The 22,504-nt window shown below is 44.8% G+C and overlaps 1 protein-coding gene across 2 annotated transcripts in view; it reads right to left on the bottom strand.

The window, feature by feature from the left end:
- IDH3A (isocitrate dehydrogenase (NAD(+)) 3 catalytic subunit alpha) overlaps positions 1–22,504 on the bottom strand; it is a 142,136-nt gene that overhangs the window by 65,458 nt on the left and 54,174 nt on the right. For both annotated transcript variants that reach the window (XM_086959410.1, XM_086959409.1), the window contains 3 exons: positions 6,914–7,047; positions 3,507–3,609; positions 3,352–3,416 (listed from right to left, as the gene is read on the bottom strand). In XM_086959410.1, the coding sequence (XP_086815536.1) occupies positions 3,352–3,416; positions 3,507–3,609; positions 6,914–7,047 (302 nt within the window). The remainder of the gene's footprint in view (positions 1–3,351; positions 3,417–3,506; positions 3,610–6,913; positions 7,048–22,504) is intronic.

The following is a 22,504-nucleotide window of genomic DNA, read 5'->3' as shown; positions in this document are numbered from 1 at the left end:
GCCGCACCCCACGCCATCAACTCCACTGACAACATCTTGCCTGGGGACCGGAAATTCCACCCAGAGGACATCCGGACTCCACCACACCCCTCGAGAACCTCGCCAACCTAGGACTGAAACAGTTCATCAGCAAAGAGTAGGTTACACCCTCGACCCCATCTTCGTGGAGGATCAAACATCCACTTCAGCCACACCACCCAGTCCCTCTGGACAGACCACCACTGCGTCCATTTCAGTTTCCACACCACCACCACACCCGCGCCCACCTCGACGGAACTGGAGTAAGGTCACCGAGGAAAACCTGAACTTAACCCTCCTCCAAGACCCCTCTCTCCCCCACCAAGGCCACAACCGACACCAACTCTGCAGCCAGGGAATTCCACTGCTGGGTCTCCTGCTGCGCCGACAAGCTGGTACCCCTCCGACACAGGGCTAAACAATGCCCACCGAAGGCCGTCTGGTTCACCACCGAACTCCAAGAAGCCAAACGCACCTGCAGATGTTTGGAGAAAACCTGGCGGAACCAGTAGACCACGGAAGCCCGGAACAACCACAAGATCGCCATGAAGGACTACCACCAGCGTATAAAGGACACCAAAAGAACCTTCCTCAGAGACAAAGTCAAGTCTAACGCATCCAACACCAAGGAACTGTTCAAAGTCATTCAGCAGTTTGCAAAACCCACCTGCGAAAACACTGACATCGCACCCTCCCAGGAACTCTGCGACAAACTCAGCTCCTACTTCCACCTGAAGATCAAAGCCCTCTACGACAAGTTCAGCGAGCCTGCAGAAGACCGCACCACACCACCCACCACTGCCGAGAAGCGGACCATCACCTCCTGGGCCACCGCGTCTGTCAAGCTCATCTCCTCAACCATGAAGAAGACCCACTCAGGAGCCCCAAAGGACCCCTGCCCCCTCACATCTTCCACAGGGCCGCCACTGCCATCGCACCCGAACTAGGACATACAATCAACTCCTCCCTCATATCCGGCACCGGCCCTGGCGACTGGAAACGCACAGAGGTGAAACCCCTTCTCAAGAAACCGACGGCCGACCTAACTGACCTGGAGAACTACTGGTCCATTTCTCTCCTCCCTTTCGCAGCTAAAGTCACCGAAAGACTCGTGAATGCCCAGCTGACTGCCTTCATCGAAGAACACTGCATCCTAGACGCTTCCCAGTCTGGCTTCCGCAGCAACCACAGCACCGAGACCGCCCTTCTCGCAGCCACGGAAAACATCCGCATGCTGGAAGACCAGGGACACACCGCAGCCCTCATCCTCCTAGACCTCTCTGCAGCGTTCAACGCCATCTCACATCGCATACAAGCCGCCAGACTACACAACACAGGAATACAGGGATCTGCCCTCAACTGGATCCAATCCTTCCTCTCCAGCAGAACCCATAGGATCAGACTCCCCCCTTCCTCTCCGACCCGACTGACATCGTCTGTGAAGTATCCCAAGGATCTTTAATAAGCCCGATGCTCTTCAACATCTACATGGCCCCCTTCGCCGCCATCGTCAGGCAGCACAGGCTTAGCACAGTACAGGCTTAGTCGAGTGGTGTGGCTCACTGGTTAGAGGCGGCAGACCCGGAAGCAGAGAACGGCCCGGGACCAGGGTTCAATTCCGGACGCGGCAGGGTCTTGGACCAGGGTCAGCGGACTTGATCATTCTCGGCTCGGTGCCTACTCTAACCAGGGATCACACTCGGCAACTCTGGGCATTAGCTTGCCTCATCTCTACAACGGCCCCCCACATTCGCCGGGGATGCCTGGTTTCACCTTGGAGATACCTAGTAGGGACCATCTCACAGGGATAGCCAGGACGGGTTCCCCAGCGGTCTACAGCGCCTCCACGCCTCAGGGCAGCAGTGCGCTTTACAAGACACATACATTTACATTTACATTTAGCATCTATCCTACGCTGATGACACCAAACTCATCCTCTCCCTCACCAAGAACCCGGAAATCACCAGACACAGCTTCCCGGAAGGAATGATAAGCGTAGCTGCCTGGATGAAGGACTGCTGCCTAAAGCTCAACTCCGAGAAGACCAAGGTCCTCATCCTCGGACCTGGACCTGCACCTCCGCCTGGGACAACACATGGTGGCCCTCCGCCCTCGGGAGCCCACCCACCCCGACAGACCACGCTCGGAACCTCAGCATAATCCTCGACTCCTCCCTCTCCATGAACCACCAGATCAATGCTGTCTCCTACACCAGTTTCAACTGCCTCCATATCCTCCGTAATACTTTCAAATGTATCCCCCCCAACTGCAGAAAGACCGTCACCCACGCACTCATCACCAGCAGACTCTACTACGGCAACGCCTTCTATGCCGGAATCAACAAAACTCTTCTAAACAAGCTCCAGACCATCCAGAACGCTGCCGCCAGGCTCGTCCTAGGGACACCGCGCCATAAACATATGACCCAACACCTGCGAAGCCTCCACTGGCTCCCCATCGAGAAGAGGGCCACCTACAAACTCCTCACCCATGCATACAAATCCCTCAACAACATCGGACCCAAATACCTCAACGACCGAGAATGTTTCCAAGTACCCAAGATGAACCTCCGCTCCGCTGACCTTGCCCTGGCAGAGGTCCCCCGCATCCGCAGAAACAGAACGGGCGGGAGAGCTTTCTCCTACATCGCAGCCAAAACCTGGAACGAGCTCCCGGTCAACATCAGATGTTCCCCAACCCTCCACACCTCAAGACCTGGCTCTTCAACTGACCCGGAGCTGTTCCTCTCCCCTACCAGCGCCTTGAGACCCTCACGAGTGAGTAGCGCGCACTTTAAACCACTGATTGATCTTAGCTGTTTGAGTATCTATTCCACAGTGCGGTGGTGATCACATGCATTCAAAGCCTTGTCTATATCTTGACCGTCTTTGAATTGCAACCATAGTACACTTTTGCTAAACCAACACGGAGTGGTCAGCCATGGGAGTGCCCAGGTTTGAAAACGATGTTGCTGTTAAACTTGAAACTCTTCGTTAGCTGTCTCACAGAGCATAGTATGGTTGGATTTAGTTGACCCTTTACCAAGGATATCAGCACATATGTGTACTGTGATACTGACATTGTCTTTGTTGCATAATCTTCATGGCAAGAGTTTTGTAGATAAAGTTTCAGACGCACATAGTGAAGGTTTGTTTAATGAGTATGTTTATTAGGTAAGGATCTAAGTGGATGCATGATTCCCACAAGGTACTATGCCAGGCTTGAGGTTTTACTACTTAGAATGTTGACCAAGAGATAAGTCATTCCACAGGAATAGAGTATCAAGTGCATGGCATGTTCCTAAAAATGTTTCTGCATGAATAAAAAACCTACCTTAGGATATCTCCGTATAAATTAGGCATTACAAGCACATCAAATTCGGATGGGTCTTGTACCATCTAGAAGAAAATAATTTTTAGGGGCATTATTACCAAGATTTAAGCCCTAAAGCATTTCCAAACACAAAATTGCTTTGCTCAGATACTTACATTTAAACACACGGTATCAAGGTACATTTCGTTAAACTTTACATCTTTAAAGGTTTCAGCAACCTCTCTGCATTTCTTCAGAAAAAGTCCATCAGACATTCTCCTGGAATTGAAAACATGTATATGTTTTAAAGCAAATGGCACATAATACTGCATTTTTCAACATCACAACTGTGTCTTGTTTACTTCCGGATTATATCAACTGAACAGCTATACAATAAATGTGTAATTATGTTCTTCCAAGCTATATTCAGCACTGCGGTGCTCGTGACGAGCCTAGCTCGTCATGCTGCACAGTGGGGCTGTGCTCATGACGAGCTGGGCTCGTCACGACTCCGCCCACTCCGCCCATTCCTTTAGAACGCCCGCACAGTGGGGAATTAGCCCTGTGTGGGCCATCCGTGGCAGTTATGACAAGCTCAGCTCGCCATGAGCACAGCTCCACTGTGCCTCATGACGAGCTGAGCTAGTCATAAGCATGCAATGGGTTAATAGCTTGAGTTCTGCAACACAAGCCAGCGTGTGCTTACTACAACATACCAGGAGATCACTGACTAGCAGTACCCGACCACAAAAGGGTGGAGTAGAATGAAACTTGCAAAACGGGTATTCATATAATACCGACAGTCAATCCTGTACAAACACTGGCTTCAGAATGCAGAGTAGTGACGCCAGAGTGCGTGCAGACATGGGAGGGTTAACTCACTAGCACATTGCTTAGTATCAGCCCAAGCTATTAGTGAAGAGAAATAGGATATGCAACTTTCGCAATTACTGAACCAACTAAAAGATGGACTGGAACATGTGCTCTATTGAGTTTATATCAGTTGAGTGCCGATTCTACCCACATATTTTCATTACCATGCCATCTAAAGGAAAGAGTGTGAACAACAAACAAGTAATTGTTTCAGCAGCTGCTAACTAAACACAGACAAAGGGCTCATTAACACAACACTTAGGAGAACATGTGAGTTCAACTAAAGAACAATGGAAGAAAGTTTAATCAGTCACAATGTGGTGAGAAATAGGCTACCTTGCAGACAAAGCACTTCACTTCAATTGATTCCCTGCACTGCTAGACACGTCACTACATGTGCACATCATGCAGGACCAAGTGTTTACAAAAAAGGTTTCCCTATCTAGTATTTGTCTGTCTCTGGTTCACTATGCAGCGTCAGGGCAGATTTTAGTAAATAGACAAAAAGGTTCACAATTCATCTTTGTAATTCAAAATACAGATTAGAAAGTAGTCACTCGTCCTAAAAGGAAATAGATTAAATCTGTTGTAAAGAACTGGAGTGTACCGAAACAGTGAGATAATTTGTTTTAATTGATCATACACGAGTTGCACTGTAATGTAATTGATGATGCCGACAAGTCTGTCTCTGAGGTATAATTGGCACACATTAAAAGAATGAGCTAGTCTTAAAACGTTCTATTTGTTTAGCATCCAAATATCTCAAGGAACATTTTGCAAATGATTTCCAACCTGGAGAGCTCCGTGAAGGTATAGAAGTAGATATGGCAGTTCCGAGGTTCCATTGAACACTGAATGCATGCCAAATGTGGTCCTACTAAACAAAGTACACATTGCATATTCATTTCGTTTGGATGATTTGCTTTGCTGCACCTGTGCTTTTCACAATCACTTGAGGTAAAAAAAAAAAGATGCCTCTTTTGGCCTTAATGAGAAAGTGTAAGCCAGTTTACAGGATGGACGATGTGCTTGAGATCTACAGCTTAATCTTTGGACAACACCCATCTTATCACTGGATCCTATTTAACAAGAGGTAAGTACTGGGTGACCTTACAAGAGCATATCTGGCCGAGAATGTGGATTCAATCTCTGTGATGGAAAAGACAATAAATAGGGCTCATTAGGAGACCTGCGCCCAAACTTACTTTCTCAACAAAATATTACCCAAGCAAATTGAAGTACGGGTGCGTAAAGGCTGATCTTCGAAATCCAATGTTTAAACAAGAAGCAGGGTTTCCTACTCTTTGCAATGCCAATAAGAGAAGGCAGTGGAAGTTTGGCAGGCGTGTTCAAACAACACCTAGAACAAAGAAATCGAGAACCTTGTGCGTTCATAAATTGTGGGGTAGTTGAACAAGCATATTTTGCCCATGTTCAGGTGTTTTGATCAGGTGGCAATGGGGAGCCACAAACAGGCTCCAGCAATAATAAAAACGCAAAGTAATCAAACTATCTCACCCAACTTTATCTTAAGAGAGGCAGATGAAAGTGTACTTTCACGATGTAACTGTTGTATGTTTCATTGTGTACTGTACTAGTGTTATAGTATGAGGTGTGAACATTGAAAACATTTCTGTTAAATTATATCTTTGTAGTAACGAAAAGTGTATTAGTTTGGACCAAGGTACAAGACTGCGGCTAGGCCACAATATTTTGGGTCTTTGACAGCATATGGATGCTGGATAGAATTACAATTATCAAATTGCATGTCTATCCAAACACCTGGGTAAAACAGCGATAAATTAAGAAAGAAATTGTAAAAAATACATGAAATAAAGCGAACAGAGGGCAAATTCCACAGTAAATCAAAGGCAGCCTACTACTAGGAAAAAACCATGGCTTCCAGCAAACGTAAAATAGAAGCCAAAAACTTGAACAAGTCCAAAAGAGCACTTAATGAAATTAAACCTCAAAATACTACCAGGCACCCAGAGATCTTGCAATGACTGAAAACAAATTAGACTATTAAGATCACGGTCAGCTTTCAGTTTTAAAAATGGCAACATCTCAACACTCTAAACACAGTTACCTATTACGTAGAAGGCCATGAAGTATCTGAAAGGATTTAAAAAATACCTAAATAAAACGTGTTCTGTTTTCCCCTCCTTTACGTGTGTCTTAGCGCAAGTATGTGAATGTAAATAACAAGCCCACGAGGAAGAGTGGATTTTCAGACGAAAGTTAACAAAAACAGCTTCAAAAATCACAAGAATGAAACAGAATAGCTACTTTTAAATCGAAGCTGGACTGAAGGTAATCGTATGATGGATAGAAAAAAACAAAGATGGAAAGTAATGGTTAATGATTAAGACAATTTTGCAGGCTATAATTTGGAATGTTCTAAAATTAAAACGTTTTTCCATAGTGATGGATCGGTGACTGAGAGCAGCTAAAACATGTGCCTGAGTTATACGACTGGATTAGTCAAGTTTGTTCTATAGCTCCAACAAGCATGCAAACGCAGACACTACAGACTTGGAATAACGCTTCGTAGTTGGCTAATTCCAGCTAGGTGATCAGCAACTTCCACAGAAGCGCCATACAATGTCGGCCGTCTTGTGCCAGACCAGTTTTGCATTTCATTTCACTTGGTACAACATTTTCTATGCACTTCGGCAGCATTGAAACAACAAAAAGCCAAGCAACCTACATGATGTTTGCTTTGTGTACAGCTGTGACAGTGGTTCTTTTGTTGTTCCTAGCGTACTCAAAAGCAAATTGTGCAATGCGCTTGCTTGCTGACTCTGTGATGAGTTTGATACTTTGGACAACACCGTCAACAATCTGGAAAGCAAAAACAAGTGTTACCTGGAAATGTAGAAAATAAGTTAATCATACTGCAAAAAACGTATCTTTAGCAAACTGACCATCCCCATAAAACCACACCTTCCTTTAAACATACAAACGAAATATTATAATGTTGGTATGATACTGGTAGACTGCTGTACAGACATATAAAGAAGAGAAAAGTTCTATTTATTTCTAGGGTAGACAACTACACGCTGCAACAGCGTCAAGACCGAGCAGCTGCTTTAACAAGAGCAGTAAGACATGGTTAGTCAGGAGGATTACACTTCCAGCATTACCAACATATGTGTGTGTAGGTAAGACACTCTCGCATGCAATGACGTACTAGTTTTTAACTAATAATATCAGATGTTGCTAAGTCACTGATTAATTAGCTTTAAAAGCAAAATAACTTCGGTCTTGGATGTTCTGTTAATAATTTCTTGGGACAAATTCCAAAGATCAGCACAATTTTAAGCATTTTTATATTTAATCATGTGGGCCCTTTTGCAATGAGCCTCTAAAACATAAGGTACTATGAAAACTACAGAGACTATAAATCAAACCCCTTCTCTTGCTCCCCTATGTTAGCCTACCAGCTACTTTTTAGACTAATGTTGCCTTTCTTTACAACTTTTGGCTAGCCTTGTAATTAGCTCCACCTACTACACCGCCTCTCTGCACTTGCACTCTAAAATAACGGAGGCCTTTCTCCAAAAACGTATCAAACATCTTTCCTCAAATATTTCTTACAACCGTAGGCATTCAGGCTCTTTTGAGACTGTACTATGAAGTACCAGCCCTCAGCCATCTTAAGATCTTCTGCAACCCAGCCATCTCTTTTCAGTATTCTACTTCTCGACCACAGCATCCTCTTTTCTACCAGGTCTACAGCTGCAATCTTTGCCACAATACTGTTCTGATTCTCCTGCCATCAAGCCAACCAATTCCAGTCTGTATTAAGATGTTCCTCAAAGTCCACCTCTCTGTCACAATCCCTTCTTTTAACAACCCACTCCACCTATCAGATGACAACTCGGTCATATTCAACAGCTCTTCAACAGTTCAAAAGAAGCACTCTCTCGACTCGAAGATATTCAGCAGCACCACACACCATATCACTCGACAACACTGCACCTCCTCCCCCCACCATCACAGTCAGCGGTTTTACAGGTAAGTGCAACATGAACAATAAATACAAGCTACGATTCTAGAACATCTTCAAGTCTCCTTAGTTGCATCTGAGGAATTAGGAGAACAATCTGATGCATTATCAAAGATAACCCATGGTTAAGTAAGGTATAGCAGCCTATTTTTTAATTTGCCTTGGTTATGAACCTCATAGGACTATGCTGCCTTACAACCTTTTATTTTATGTATTTATTCATTTAATATCACACGATTCATCCTACCACCCAAGTCGCCTCTTGCAAAATTGAAAAATTGCTCTCCAAATGGAAAAATATGTAATGACACCCATCAATCAGCCAATCACCTCATGAGATTCAGAGATGGAGACCCTTCTTTAGGTTTTATATTACACAGTAGAAAAATAACCGACTTCTTCAGTTGGATTGTAGCTAGAAGTATGGATGTAGGTAACCTTATTTAATTTATCAATTGTTGGAATTCATTCGATGGCGTTTTTGAAAAACATTTATAAATTTGCACACTATTTCAGCAACATTTAAACCTCTAGAAAACTACTCATAAGGCCTGATTTAGTAACAATATTTTATGTGTAATTCTTCATAATATGAAAAAGAAGAGCATGGTTTGAATTAGTCATTTAAAAAACTCAAACAGCAGTTAGCTTCCCCTCACCGCTGCACGGAGGCAACAGTACTTAGTCCTTTATATTTAGAAAGGACCACCGGCTCAAGAGTTACCTGTGTACCTTTAAGGAACCATTGTCACAGCAGTTCCATTCAAGGTTCAAAACGTGTGATGGACGTTCATTCACCAAAGTTTTGCCTTCCACTGTATTTCTATTCCTGCACCCAGCTACAGCTTGTTAACAGAGGATACCTGCCCCTTGGAAAGCGCCTTAAACCACATGATGTATCCACTGCGATTCTAGGTTTTACACACAACTAAACACAGCTCTGGTTACTGACCCATCCTTTTGAGTGACTTGTACTATAATTTGAAAGAAAAAGCCTCAAACCACACCCACCTGGTCCAAGCAGAAACCCCCCAATATGGATAAAACTGCACCAGCTGACCCTCTTATCAGCCATAGTGCCATTATGGAGACCACTGACCGTGTAGATCAGATCCTGCTGGCAATACACAACACAAGTTCACCGTTGAAATACAAGATAGAAACATTTGTTTTGGATACTCGGCTGCTCCAAGCAGACCTATGTAAGGTGTCAGACAGGATGGGCGAAACCAAAAAGATCTTTGGAGCACATTGCACCACAGAAATGCAGAAGCAAATAACATATCTCCAGTAAAGGGTGAGGTTGAAAATACACAACTTTACCCAGCAGCGGTTAAGCCTCAGAGGTGATTGTTCACAGCAGTAAACAAGCATTTACAATGCAATGGTTTCGCCTTTGGAAAAGTTAGAGTTATTGGCATTGCTCATGACATTTCTTTTTTTTTTTACTTATAAATAAATGGCATTGTTATTTACATTGCCAACAGCTCTCACAGCCCACACAGCTCTCTCAGCCCACACAGGCCACACAGCTCTCACAGCCCACACAGCTCTCACAGCCCACACAGCCCACACAGCTCTCAGAGCCCACACAGCTCTCAGAGCCCACACAGCTCTCAGAGCCCACACAGCTCTCACAGCCCACACAGCTCTCACAGCCCACACAGCTCTCACAGCCCACACAGCTCACACAGCTCTCACAGCCCACACAGCCCACACAGCCCACACAGCTCTCACAGCCATCCGCCCACACAGCTGTCACAGCACAGCAGTTGCTCTCAGTGGCTGTGTGTGTAGGAAGCTTTGTGTGGCTGTGTGTGTGGAGGGCTCTGTGTGGCTGTGTGTGTGGGGGGCTCTGTGTGGCTGTGTGTGCGGGGCTCTGTGTGGGGGTGTGTGTGGTGCGGCTCTGTGTGTGAGAGAGAGAGATTTGTTTAAATACCAGGATAATTGCCGGCAGCAGCACCCTTGCCGTGTAATGCCTTGTACTACATCTGTGTTAGCAGTCGCCTCAGGCTGTTGTTTTTTTTATGCAGGGGACGGGATTTGATCATGCCCATTACGCCGTATTGCTTTTCAAAGGCAACTGTTGCAGAGCCAAGTGGGCTGTTGAAAATTGTGTTTTCTCCACCTGCCCCTGTTGCCTGCTTGTGCCTTCGTTTTCGTGCCCCTGTTGCCCGCTTGTGCCTCCTTGTGCCCCTGTTGCCCGCTTGTGCCTCTGTGTGCCCCTGTTGTCTGCTTGTGCCTCTGTGTGCCCCTGTTGCCTGCTTGTGCCTCTGTGGGCCCCTGTTGCCTGCTTGTGCCTCTGTGGGCCCCTGTTGCCTGCTTGTGCCTCTGTGTGCCCCTGTTGCCTGCTTGTGCCTCCGTCTGCCCCTGTTGCCTGCTTGTGCCTCCGTCTGCCCCTGTTGCCTGCTTGTGCTGTGTTGGTGTGTGTGGAGGGCTCTGTGTGGCTGTGTGTGTAGGAAGCTTTGTGTGGCTGTGTGTGTGGAGGGCTCTGTGTGGCTGTGTGTGTGGGGGGCTCTGTGTGGCTGTGTGTGTGGGGGGCTGTGTGTGCGGGGCTCTGTGTGGGGGGCTCTGTGTGGGGGTGTGTGTGGGGCGGCTCTGTGTGTGTTTGTGTGTGTCATTTGCGATAGATAAAGCTAGTGGCATTGTAAATGACAATGCCATTTATTTATGTTAAAAAAACATAAATAAAAATAATGTCAAGAGCAATGGCAATAGCTCTAACTTTAACAAAGGCAAAACCATTGCATTGTAAATGCAAACTACAGAATCCGAAGAAATACAAGGCATGAATAAACTAAAAAGACCTGCTTCCCAGAAAAGAAACGCAGGGTGATTGTGGGCACTTCACTCTGTTGAGCTATGTTATGTATAGTCCATTGAACTCGAAGTTTTAAGATAAAAGATCATGTCAGACGTTTGCTGCATTGGCTTTAAGTTGATTCTAAAAAGCACATAAGCTTATTTCACAAGTGCAAATGCGGAACAACGTTTCTTCCAGGGTTCAGAGTCTGGGGTATAATGAATTCAGTGCTGATAGTTTTTATGATGCCAAAATGTATGGTAGACAAGATTGTTTCTTACTATTTACTTAGCATTGTTTGTTCATCAAATCATAATCTGCTCTCTACTTCTCTTAACACTATAGTCTATGGGGGTGCTACATGAGCTTCCCGGGCTGCTCGCTATGTAAGTATGCCAGATTTCTTGCATCAAGAATCTTGCTTCTATCATTTCAGGCTTAGAACACAACGTTATAACCTTTGGCGTTTGAGACATGAGACCAGCTGGTGCGGAGAGATTCATCTGTTGAAACTGCTGGAGTGATCGATTGCAATTTGAAGAAACAGAAGTTTACAAATAAAGTCTCGTTCTACCACAGTTCACGCCTAAATGTTTGCCTTTACGTCTGCAGGAATAGAGAATTCCCATTAACACCTATTCAGACGGACACAGGCAGAACCTGTGCTTTAGGACTGTGTTATATGAATGTAATTATCCTAATCGACAAACCTATGCTTAGTCAATCATATAATAAGAGCAATGTACCAGAGGAGTATTTCTGAGCATTTATTGCCTCAGAGTGCCTTATATGTGCAACCTGAAGAATAGCTCTGATACCTAATGCCATAACGTGTACATTCTGTGTAGCCTTAGTAATAGCTATATGTTTCAAATGTACACAAGTTCTGTGCTACGTCAGGCATATTACTATATCTTTCTAAAGTATATCGGTTCTGTGCTATGTCAGGCCTACAATTGCTGTCTGTAGCAAACGCGTAAGAATTGCAGGACCTCAACTCTACTATCTAAAGCTTGAGACTGTACTATTTGTGGCACTTGAGGAAGCTCTGTTGTTTAAGACTTCAAACTATCAAGATTGTGAAAAGTAGCTCTGGTGTAATCCAAATGACTACTTGACTGTCTAACTCTTGTGTCTTTAAAATGTATTTACCTTGATAGATAGAAGCCAATACCTGTAATGTGCGGGTGAAAGCTTCTGTGCTTGAGGACTGAGCCAGTCAATTCTGAATCTTCATATTAAATCAAATAATTAACACTTTTCTGGAGAGGTTCAACGTGATCCCGTCTCCTTAACATTTCTGCTCCCAAACACTAGCACTATTGATGACAGAAACACTTCCTGTGACTAACATGTCACTTTATTTTTGCTGTCACAATAGCCTTATCAATTTCCATTCTGTCACTGAGCTCTGATCACTCTCCATTCAACCCTGACACTATTTCTTTGTATCTCGCCTTTTCTCGCTTTCTCTGTCTTTATGTCTCTTTCTCTGGTTTTCCACCTGTCACGCGTTACTCTTTTTCAATCTCTAGCTCTCTGCCACACTCTTGTACTGCTTTTGATCACATCCTATTCCCCTGGCACTTTGCGCCCCCCCCCCCTCATTATTTATCATTTGATCCCACCTCTAAGCGTGCTTCTCCTCTGGTTCACATCTCTATGTACTTAGACCACAGCATGACCCAATTTATAATGTAACAGTGAAAGTCTTCTAATGTTTTACAGAATAGAAAGCTGCATGTGAGGTAAGCGTGTCAAAGAGATAGGCGCTAAAGCTAAAAGCCCTCATAAGAACGGACCCAGAAAAGCTCATTTGAGAATGCGAGTTGTTGTACATTTACCGCAAGTACAATTTTACCACTTCACATTGTGCCAGGAAAAATCTGGTCCAGCGTCCGCTTCGGACTGCTGTCTTACTCCTGTCCCGTAGTGCCTCTTGGTCCAACTTCTGTAAAGGACTGTTCCTCAGTACACCTACTGTCCAAAACCGTTCCTAGATCCACTCCATGTGCCTTGACCTAGCCCCTGCCTTGGACTGTCCCTACCTAGGTCCAGCGCCTGTAGTGGTTTGTGTACAAGCCAGTCTCTATCCTGGTCTGCTTCTGATCCTGACCCTTTCTAGGTATGACCCAAGGTCCAGTCTCGGTCTGCCCCTAAGGCGCATGTCCTCTAGTGCCCTTCGGTCCGGCAACCTTCCGGGTCCTGTGCCTGGGGGGAGCGCCTCCTCAGGTTTGCCTCTAGCTCCAGCTGCTAATGTTGTCTGCTCTAAAGCAAAGGGGCCAGATGGCTCCAGGTCACCTGAGCAGCTGACCAAAAATGGGAGTTGTATTCTTGGGTCAAGTAAGTAGGAATATTTTAACACACACCCCTGAAAATAAAGCTAAATCTGGAAAAGCAGCGTCCCAGTGTGACATGCAGTAATCTGCTAACCCAGCCTTACAGCACATGTCCTCCCTCCTCTGCCCGCAGGTCAATCGCGGCTCCTGGTCTGTGTCTGTTCCCTGCAGCTGCCCGTGTTTAACTGAAAGTTGTACCAAAGTTCCCTCAAGCTGTGCCAGGAGCGCCGCGGCCAGTGTCCCTTTCCCAGCAGGTGCCCTGCACAGGCTGCACGTACCTTCCCTCATCCCCCGGGTCTGCAGGCTCAGGCTCCCGCCCGCCCTCGGCAAGGCGCACCGCAAGACTCGCAAAAGCATCGCAGCCGCCATGCTGCTGCTGCTGACATTGACCCGTCTGACAACCGCGCTTCCGCTTCCGCTTCCGGGTAACTGAGCCGGGAGAGTCACGACACAAACGATGGACTGCTGTGCAGGACAGGAGCTATAGAAAAATGGGATGACCGGAGGTAGGGTGACCAGATTCTCAAAGCAGGATCCTACGCCCACATTAAACCTGTATGCTGGGCGAGTCGGGCTTCCCTCCTCCGCTCTCGGGGGGGGGGGGGGGGGGGGGGGGGCGGGAGAGGACGAGGGGGACGGGAAAGGTCACGGACGTCGGGAGGGAGGCGGGAAACGTGGGGACGGCGGGAGGAGGGACACAAGGCAGGACAGCAGCAAGCACGGCCCGGCCGGACCAGACTCGGGGGCGTTCCCGGCGTCGCGTGACGTCGCCAAAGCCAAAGAATCTCGGGAACGCCCCCGTGTCTGGTCCGGCATTGACGGACGCCTCTCTGTTCCAATGGCTAGCCTCCATTTATGGAGCTAGCCAATGAAGCAGAGGGGCGTGTTCAAGTCACCCATACTAGAAACTACAGATTTCTCTGGAGGAGGAGCCTAACGGCTCCCCCCCCCAGCGAAACCTAAAAAGTGGCGGGTCATCTACTAACCTATATGCTGTTGTTCCCAGCTAAGTTGAAGGTGGTGGTGAATGCCAAGGCACATTTCTTCAAATAAGCATCGTAGGCATAGGACTGGGTGGAGAGCTATGGAGCTGCTAACAGCAAATGCACTGACAAGCGACTGGGGAGAAGGGGGTCACAGAACTACAAGTGGGCATGGAACTGGTAGATATCACAGGCCAATGAGGAAACAAACCCACTCTGAGATGGAAGAGGCCAATTGCACATGTGGACTGGCAAGCCCACCCTTCACAGAGAATAGTATTCTAATGGACACTGTGGAAGATGTATATTCACATTAGGAGCCATTGCTAATACTGTGTAGCTAAACTTCAGGTGGTTGTAACAATATAGTTTAAGTATGCATGGTGTATGGGGGGGGTGTAGATGCATTACAACACCCTTTTTGAATCTTTTACATGTTATCTTCCATCACCAATTCATTACAGTAGATTTCCTCTGGCAAGTGTTAAGTTATTGATCTTTTATGTGGGTAACGCTAGCTCATCCTTTGTTGAGAAAGTTTCGCAGGACTCCCTCACTGTCTGTTCTGGGTATTGGTTATATTGCAGTGACCTGCTATGATGGGCTGAACTGGTATATCCTCAGCTGGGGTTTAGGATGCACTGAGTGGGAATGGAGGCTGTTATGTTCATTCTAAAGGCTGCATGTGCTTGAAGTTCTATCTCCATAGTAACGTCTTGAGTGAGATAGTTACTACCAAGAGAATCAAGCAGGCTGGCTGCAGGAGTTGGTGGTTCTTTACTAGACATGAAAACTTACCAGTGTGCCTCTTTTTAACACTGGCGACGAGTTGAAGCTTGCGGGGGGACAAGCCTATCACCAACTCTCCCCTTTTTCCTGAACCCAAGGACTGCCATCTTTCCTCACCTATTGCATCGTGAGACCAGTGAAGAGGCGACTTTCAGTGATTCTTGACGAATTATCCTGATTTTCCAGACTTCTTCAGTGATTCCACGCTCAAATTAGGGAATGTGAGTATTTTGCCTTTTTGCTCGGCAGTTACTGCTCACGACACCATCCTCCTCATCGTTGTGGTGAGACCAGACAAGAGGTGCGCTCTCCTGATTTTCAAGACTCCTTGAATGATTCCTGGCCAAAATTGGACAATTTTTCCCATTTTTGTCTTTTCTGTCGGCCGCTGCTTCTCGAGACGCTGCTGATGACGTGGCTGATAGCGTGGTAACGCTAGCCCATGAGCACACCCTGTAAGTCGCATCATCACGTTACGCACGTCACGTTATACTACGTGTGTGCCGCCATCTTTGTTGTTGCGTCCCCTAGACAACGAGCATTTCACATGGAACAAGACTACGAACACAAACAAAATCCTACTACGAAACACCTCAGCTCTCTTTCAGCTATTTACTCCGTGTTGTACAAGTATTTACTTCTGTGACTGTTATTAAAGTGGTGCCTGTGCTTAGAAATGTTCTAATCCTTTAACGGTTTGTTTTCCTCAATTGACTGTTGCCATACTTTTTCTCTTAGTGACTTTCAAAAGCTGCCGGCTCTTACGCACATTGGTTGTCAAATGCTAACCTGTTGATATCAGTTTTATTTTTATTGATCAAACTATTATTGGATCTACTAAGCTTCACCATGGCTGCAACTACAATGAGCCAACCACCTCCTTTGCGAAAAAGGAGAGCCACTGTTACTATGGAAAAGGTGAAAATGACTTTTTGACTCCAATTTGGTAGCTATTGGTGGTAAAAAATTTCAGCTCATAGGAGACAAGCCATTCTTCTTCATAATTTACGAGTTGAAGGGCGCAACATTTACAAGAGTATCGATCGGATTCCTGTTGGTGAAGGAGAAGGTGAACCACCCGATGTGTTTGAAATGTCCATAACAAGGTCGCAAATTTATTTTGGACCATGCATTAAGGTTGTGTTAGAAAGGCACAAGTTTTTCATGAGGATCCAAGAACCTAATGAAAAGATAGGGAATTATATAGCTTCACTTAAAACACTTATCCGTACCTGTGAATTTGGGAACCTTACTGACTCATTGATATGCAATCAACTGGTCAGGTGCACTAATAGTTCTAGAGTGCAAGAAAAACTTATTTCTAAAAACCCATTTCTCAAGTAAGCTATGGCTATTGTAGAGGGCAAGGAAAATACCTCTCACTGGGTTAAAGAGATGAAAACCCATAAAGCAACAATAACTGACAGTACTCCAACTCCTAGCAGCATTCATGGATTGACCCAAAGGGAAACACCTCAAGACTCTATTGACAAAGTCTCTAAGAATATGCGTGGAACCAAAGCCAAACCACCCACAGATTCTTCAAAGATTAAATGCTACAGATGTGGCAGCACCAACCACTCCTCCAGCTACCCTCAATGTTATGCAAGAAACACAACCTGCCTTAAATGTGGGATCAAGGGTCACTATGCCAGAGTATGCAAGTCTGGTGGTAGAGTGTGCACTGTAGAAAGTGTTGAAACTTGTAACGCCTTGAAAACTGTCATGCTAAGTGTACGAGGTAATGGCATGGTTGACACTGATGTCATCAGTATGCCAGAATGTCAGGTGATGATTGGTGACAAGCTAATTGTGGTTTTGGCAGACTTTGGCTTTCCTTTCACTATGTTGGGCAATGCATTGTAGGACAAGACTTTTCCTGAACTCAAACTTTCAGCCCCTGACATTATTCCTGTTAGTTATGGTTATGTCATGTTAGGTTAATGGAGCTTGTATAGCAATAGAAATATTGAGTGAAGAGCCATGCTTTCAGCCCCCTGATGGTGGCTCGCATATTGATGTAACTGGGTTTGCCATCATGAAAATTCATTTCAAAGGAAGAGAGACCATTGGGAAGATTTATGTCGCCAAACCAGGCGATAATCTTCTTGGATGGAGACATCAGACAGACTTGGGTATAATCCTCAACCCAAATGCTCGGTTTCCATCAAAACAAGTCATGCTGATTAACCAAACAACAGGCTCTAGCAAGTTTTGTGAGGAGTTCTCTCAAGTTTTTTCTGACAACCTTGGTCTTCTCAAGAAATTTGAACACGGTATAGCAATTAAGCAGAACGCAACACCTATAGTACACAAGGTTAGGAAAGTTCCCAACATGATGCATGAACCGCTCAGAGATGAACTCAAGAGACTAGAACTCCTGGGTGTGATTGAGGAAATTGAATCCTCTGAATGGTTGGCCCCAGTGGTTTTGGCCCCCCAAGGATGGCGCGAAGAGTATTAGGATGTGTGTGGACTTGAGGAGTCTTAATAAGTGGCTATGGGTTGACCGTCAACCCCTACCAAATATCTCTGAGTCAATTAAAATGCTTGATGGAGCCTCGGTTATCAGTGTGTTAGTTTTGTCCTCGGCCTGTCACCAGGTGCCCCTCCATCAAGAGTCAAAACATTTAACATCTTTTGTAACACCACTGAGAGCTTGCCGTTTTATCAGAATGTCATTTCGGTTAGCCTCTGCCTGTTTTCAACTCATCATGAAGATGATCCTGGGCGATATTTCCCATGTCATGTTCTTTCAGGACGACATTTGAACTATGGGAAAGGTGATTAGGAACATGACAAGGTTTTGAGAACTGCCTTGCAAAAACTGAATGACAATGGTTTGACTGTGAATAGAGCAAAATGTAAAATTGGGGTATCTTCTGTCACGTATTTGGGACATGTTATTTCTGGGGAGGGTATCCGACCTAAACTGGATCTGGTTAGGAGCATTGTGGATGCTCCTGCCCCAATGGACAAAGAGCAGGTCAGGTCTTTCCTTGGCCTTGCTGAGTTTTACTCCAAGTTTGTCTTAGGTTTTGCCTCTACTGTTGAGCCCATCAGGGCCCTTCTAAGGAAAGGTACACATTTTGTTTGGTCACCAGATTGTATTTCAGGTTTTAGCTCCATAAAACAGGCAATAGGTAGGATGCCTACACTTGGTCACTTTGACTCCAAGCGGAAAACTTTCTTAACGACCGACGCCAGTTTGTGTGGTCTTGGAGCGGTACTTTCCCAAGTTGAAGGGGGTTGTGGAAAAGGTCATTGCATTCGCCTCAAGGGCATTGAAGAAAGCGGAGCAACAGTATTCGTGTATAAAAAAGGAGGCTATTGTTTGGGCAATTAAACACTTTAAATGTTATCTTTGGGGCATTCCCTTTTTAGTTAGATCTAATCATCGCCCTTTGTTCAGGTTTTCTCATGTGTGGAGAGTGAAAGACCAACCCCTAGACTTATGCGTTGGAGTGAGGGGTTGGAAGAATACAATTTTCAAGTGCAATATCTCCATGGCTCTGCTAACAAGGCAGCGAATTGCTTATCCAGGCTCCCCATTGGCTCTTGTCATTATGTTTTAGACCATGACACTGTCAGTGTTAGTTGGGTAAAGGAGCCTGCTATTCAAGAGCTAGAATGGGAACAAGATTAGTTAGAAGATGTGTTACTTCCTGTTGTTAAGGATTTTGTGGTTAAAGGGTGGCCTGACAGAAAGAGACTTGATTCTGACCTACTGTCCTTCTGGTCCATTAGAAATGAACTTACTTTATGTCAAGGTCAACTCTTGAGTGGTGAGAGAGTAATACCTCCAGATGCTATGAGGCCTAAACTAGTGAATCTTGCTCATGACAGACACTTAGGGAGAAATCTCACTAAGTCTCGACTACGTGAAAGGTATTGGTGGCCCAGAATGGATAGCCATGTTGAAGAGGTTGTTATAGAATGCTGTCAGTGTGCCTCCAGTGATAAATCCCAAGTCACTAATACTGCTCCTTTGTCACCTGTTGAGGTTCCGCACGAACCCTGGACCAAGCTTGTTTGGATTTCATGTGTCCCTTTGAGCTTTTGAGTCCTTCAGAGAGGTTTGTGATTCTTTTGGGGGATTACTCTTCAAAGTAGGTGTCCACCAGGTGTGTGAGTTCTATCAGCACCAAGGTTGTTATTGATTTCCTGAAGGATGAATATGCATTTGAGGGCATACCTAGATTCTTCATCACGGATAATGGGGTAAAGTTAATCTCACAAGAGATGCAGGAGTTTTTGAGGGATTATGGCATCACTCATCAGAAAACTGTGCTTAATACACCACAAACCAATGGACTTGCAGAACGCATGAATAGGGTGCTAAAGGCATGTGTGCAAAGAGCTCAAAAGAAGATGGACGGTGCACCAGGATGAAGTATAGGAAATCTGTGTATATTCCAAAATAGACTCTTTATTAGATTTCAATTAAAAACATGGACATCAGCCAACGCGTTTCGTTCCAGATGGAACTTTGTCAGGGCAAAAATTTCTCTGTCTCGGTCCGATACTCAATTGGTTTCACAATTAGATGGTATTCAGTACAAGCCCGGTGTCTAGACAAAAGTTGTGAACACGTTCAGCATAACACAGTTTATTCAAGATGATCAGTTTGTCTGGACAGGACCCAAATTTATCCTTTGTAATAACTTTAAGACTATATACTTCACAATATAATAAAAGAGAATCCAAAGGCCAGAGTAGCAGCCAAGATTCCTTATAAGTTTAGAAGTAAGCGGTCTCCATACCAGTCCCTCATTCGGACTGTGTGCAAAGAGCTGTTGAGAGGAAGATTTCTCTCAAGAGTGTTTTAAGAGGTACTTGGTGGGCACATCGCACTGCTCTCAATGTCGTGTTAGAGAAATCTCCCTTTCAAATATTGAGGGGGGAGGGTTGCTTTATCCAAACCTAATCCGGCTTGGTTACCTCTCATTGAGGGCCATGTGTTGGATACGGAGGAGGTGGATGTGAAAATTAAATCTTATCAAGAGAAGTACAAGGAGAGGTTTGACTTTAAGAATTCTACCAAAGCCACCACATGGAATGTGGGCAATTGGGTACTTGTCAAAAAACCATGGTGGCATAAAAAGGGCATCACTGAGTTTATGGGTCCATTTGTCATCACTTCTGTTTACAGGAATGTAGTCACTGTTTACAATGGTAGCAAATGGAGTATGTCTTGCTTGGTGAGATTTCAGGGTGACAAATCCTCGTTTCCATCATGTGCAGATTTGCCTGTTCCGAGTTTTCGTTCAAAGGGTCATTCGCCAAGATTTCGTTGTCCTCCAAAACATTATAAAGACTATGAAATGTATTGATTTTAATTGTGATGTTTTGGGCTATTTTTGATATGTTCTTACTAGTGCATTTTCTGTATTCTCATGCCTATTCTCTTTTCTTCTTCATTCTTTCTTTTCTTTGTATTTTCAGTAAGGGGGATGTGTTATGTTCATTCTAAAGGCTGCATGTGCTTGATGTTCTATCTCCATGGTAGCGTTTCGTGTGAGACAACCAGGAGAATCAAGCAGGCTGGCAGCAGGAGTTGGTGGTTCTTTACTATAAGTAATAAAAGACATGAAAACTTACCAGTCTGCCTCATTTTAACAGAGGCCTTATGGATTTCGTCTGTTCGTGTTTGATTTTGTTGTTGAGATATTTGGTTGCATCAACTGCATTGACTCAGAGGAATGTAAGCATATTTAGGGCCCTGAAATGGTTGAAATAATTTGTAGTCATGCTATGCATTAACTAATATGGATAGGTAATTACAACTGCATGCTGAATTCGTCCCTTGATACGCCTAGATTTACCACAAGACTTAAGTACAACATCCAAATCCCAATTAGTCAGATGAGTGGTTTTCATCCAGTCAAAGCACAGAGAAAAGCAAGGGTCTTGATTTTACTCTGCAGTCATTCTTCTTAGTCCATGATAGTCTTCTTGTTGACGTGATCTGAGGAGGTGTAGAGCTCCTTAAATGATAGATATATGGACTGATCGCTTTGGGTCAATGGCCAACATGATTATAGGTGTACACAAGACCATGTCCTGTTGGGGAGGTTAAGAGCTACCTAGGCTGAGAGACCTAGTGTTTTTGGACTGAATTTAAGTAATACTTTCTCATGTAGGGGTGTGATATTGTTGGCCTTTAGGTGTTTGTTAGGACATTTTGCTTGGTGTCACAAAGGGTATGTGACACTATAGTAGACAAAGTATATGTTATGAACAAAAAACTACGAATTGGTGATGGGCAGCCATACGAGAGAACTAGCAGATTACTAGTCTGGCCAGTTAACAGAGAGGCTGCATTTGTGTATATATGTAAACTTTGTGAACAGTCATGCATACGAGTTCTTGATCAGGCTGGTGCTAGTGTAGTCTTTAGGGATGGGCAATAGGTCTGACAGAAGTATGGCTTGATCCATGATTTGCTATAGAAGGGCTGGTGTGCAGGCACAGAGACTGTTGACGGGGGTAGCTGAACTCCATCCTGAATCTGAAAAAATTGTCAATGCCATAAAAATTGATAGGTATGGGAACATCACTCAGCATAGATGGACGTCTGGTGGAACTTTACGCAGGGCAAGCTAAAATGATTGGCCCCAAATGGTCTGTTTTTAGAGATTTATTTTTTACCATTCCAAGTTGGAAGGCACCATTTCGAGCAATATATAAAAATACTTTATACATGCAAAATAACTTTTTGAAAGCAGAGCGGCCTGCCAGCTGGAGGTCTAAATAATTGTTAAAGACCCAGAATGTTTTCGTCAGGGTGGGAGGGCTGGAAGAGCAACAGGGGAGTGAGTAGGGGTAGTGAGTTGAGGAGAAGACAACATGGAAGAGGAGTTACAGCCAGGGGGTAAGGAAATAAAACAAAAAAAAGCAAAAAAGTCGAAGGGTGGTAGGAGCACACAAAGGAGAGACCAAGAAAACACACGTTCTCTAATGGAATGAAAGTAGCAGTTCCTGAATGTGAGCACTGGAAGGCTACCAGTCTTCTAATAAAAAGAATGTTTAAAATAACTAAGTGACAGAGGAGGGACAAATACAAGATGAGAATGGAAAGCCATCAAATAGGAAACAAGCAAATGAGTAATAAAAAAACCAATGGCAAGCAATGGGCTGGCACAAAGTCCACTGTAAATGTGTGTGGTCTATGATAGGTGTTTCAATAGTAGACAGCTAACAGGTGTGTGTTGGTGAGACCCGAAACGACAGGATATGTTGCTCTGTTCCTTTCAACCGGCTCAGCGCCATAACCTAGCTACTCTTAACTGTAGCAGTTTCCATAGCAACTATAGTCAGTGACAATCTTGCGTGCGATATCAGCTCAGTATTCCATCAATGTAGAGCAGATTGA

This window comes from Lissotriton vulgaris, chromosome 2_2 (genome assembly GCF_964263255.1).
Source record: "Lissotriton vulgaris chromosome 2_2, aLisVul1.2, whole genome shotgun sequence".
Classification (NCBI taxonomy): domain Eukaryota; kingdom Metazoa; phylum Chordata; class Amphibia; order Caudata; family Salamandridae; genus Lissotriton; species Lissotriton vulgaris.
This window is presented reverse-complemented; position numbering and strand designations above follow the sequence as displayed.